General features: G+C 42.0%; 1 protein-coding gene across 2 annotated transcripts in view; it reads right to left on the reverse strand.

Moving 5' to 3' along the window:
- Positions 1–2,231, reverse strand: part of cnot4b (CCR4-NOT transcription complex, subunit 4b) — a 23,911-nt gene that overhangs the window by 12,565 nt on the left and 9,115 nt on the right. For both annotated transcript variants that reach the window (XM_035675027.1, XM_035675019.1), the window contains exons 2-3: positions 906–1,144; positions 536–733 (exon numbers count right to left, since the gene is read on the reverse strand). In XM_035675027.1, the coding sequence (XP_035530920.1) occupies positions 536–733; positions 906–1,079 (372 nt within the window). In that variant the 5' untranslated portion in view covers positions 1,080–1,144. The remainder of the gene's footprint in view (positions 1–535; positions 734–905; positions 1,145–2,231) is intronic.

Consider the following 2,231-nt stretch of genomic DNA (forward strand, 5'->3'; position numbering starts at 1 on the left):
CTATCTATGTATCTATCTATCTACCTACCTACCTACTAGTCTTCAAAATTTTGGGTCAGGGGTCAGACTCTCAGTATTTTAAAAAGCTTGGCTACCGCACTGTGTGTGTTTCCTGTTGAGTTTGCTTTGTGTTAACAGCATGTACTCAGGTATGTGAGTAATTATAGAACACAATACACATACACTTGTTCTTGAAAGAACAGGAGACACCCACATACACAGATTCAAGTGTTCACAAAGCCTTATTTTTTGTGTTAACTTCAGACAGCCTGACACTGTCCTGCTGCAAAGATGATTAATATGTTCAAGGATATTTATGGCATGTAACATCATCACAGACGCCATCAGGCCCTGACACCATTGTTTTCCAGGACTGCTGAGTGTGGGTGATGTTGGCAGACTGAACTGCTGCTGCAGAATTACATACTATTCATTTTAGGCTTATTCTAGTTCAGAGAAGAACTACAGTTTTAATAAAAATTAAGAAGCAACATTAGACTAGTATAATACTTCTTTATCATGTGTGTTGTCTCACCTCAGGGTCAGCCAACCTCTGAGACAGCCCCACTACAAACACCAGGTTTCTCTGGACCACACGGACGCTGGCCAGATGTTTTCTGTTCTCTGTGATCTTCTGCTTCTTCTCGTTCTGCTTCTGTTTCTTCTCGTTCTTTATCCTCTGCAGCTCCTCCTGGGACAGCGGCTTGTACACTGCTGGGTCCTCTGGGTACGGCTGCAAGGCAAAAAAAACATCCTCAATCAAAAGCTCTGCCACTGTTAGACATGATTCTAGGCCACATTCAGAAGGCAGCTGAATGTGTCCAATACATATCATGTTGCCAGATTCTTGCCAATACAAGTGCACAAACCAGACTGAACAGGCCTCATAGACGATGGAGGTTTACCTTTCTGCAAGCGGGACAGAGACCGTTCTCATCTGTCCTGATTCGATGCCAGCAGAAGCGGCAGATCTGGTATCCACAGGTGCAGGGAAAGAAGTTGACGTCATCGATCTCCAGTGGTTCCATACACAGTGGGCACTCCATCTGGTCGTCCTTCACCTCGGGGTTCCGGGACATCCTACGGTTCCACACTACTGGACTGGACAGCTTCCACCAGACAGGGACAGGAGGAGCTGCAGACACTGGAACAAAGATAAACAGGAGCTTAGATGCAGCAAAATGTAATAACCATCTTCCTATTAAACAATGAGATACAGGGCTGCAATTAATTATTATTTTCAGTATCGATTAATCTGTTGATAATGCTGATTTGATAGCTGAAAAGCTACTAATACTTTGTATTTATAATGTAATGTGTAATTTTTCATTAGAGCTGAACATGTGGTTCCTGTTTGTTCTTATCTAGAAAATAAATATTCAACATTATAACTGATGCATTTTCATTAATACACATGACCTATAATTACGAGGCATATTATGTTATTCAGGGCCTTGCTGCCAGAGTCTCGGCTTCTGCCTGTACCATGTTTTAGAGCCTTTGATAATCATCTGTGAAACAGAAAGTGTACGTCCTGGTCAGAGTTCAGTAATAAACCCTGACACACCATGTAGCGTCTCTCCTGATTGGTTCCCTACAGTAAAAGAGAAAAAGTGCCAAAGTCTGGTTCATGAGTAGTTTAGCCAGTGAAGCTGAGAGCGGAAACAAGGGTAAAGGAACAGGATCGCAGCTGCTCTGCCCTCTTCTTCAACCATCCACATTTTTTTTTAAACTATATTTCAGACAGGATTTAAGTCTATAACCTCCCATGCTGTTTTCTTTCTGCTGTTTTTGTGTTTTCAGCATTGTTCATCAGGGGGCTGTGATCTTTCTCACGCTGTACTGTGTTATCGTGCCAACAATTATTTGACAACAATCGCAAAGGTGAACAGTCTTAATACAGCACTCCTACATTATATTTAAAATATTTTGACTGCTTTACTGTACCAGTTATATCGCTCTCTCCAAAGCTTCCAGACTACTTTGACAAAAACTGTAATATTACCTCACAGAGCACGGGAGTTGCTAGTCTACCGGTGCCTCAACCTGCAGCTACCAACATTAGTTCAAACTAACCTGTTAAAAAAAACAAAAGGTCACACAATAACTCGGAAACTAACTAGGGATGCACGATATATCGGCATTAATATCGGTATCGGCCGATGTTCGTCATTTTTTAACATATCGGCATCGGTCCGATGAGTAAAATTGGGCCGATATCCACAACCGAT

The sequence above is a fragment of the Morone saxatilis genome, unplaced genomic scaffold, assembly GCF_004916995.1.
Source record: "Morone saxatilis isolate NCDOM2014 unplaced genomic scaffold, NCSU_SB_2.0 Contig10, whole genome shotgun sequence".
In the NCBI taxonomy this organism is placed as follows: Eukaryota; Metazoa; Chordata; class Actinopteri; family Moronidae; genus Morone; species Morone saxatilis.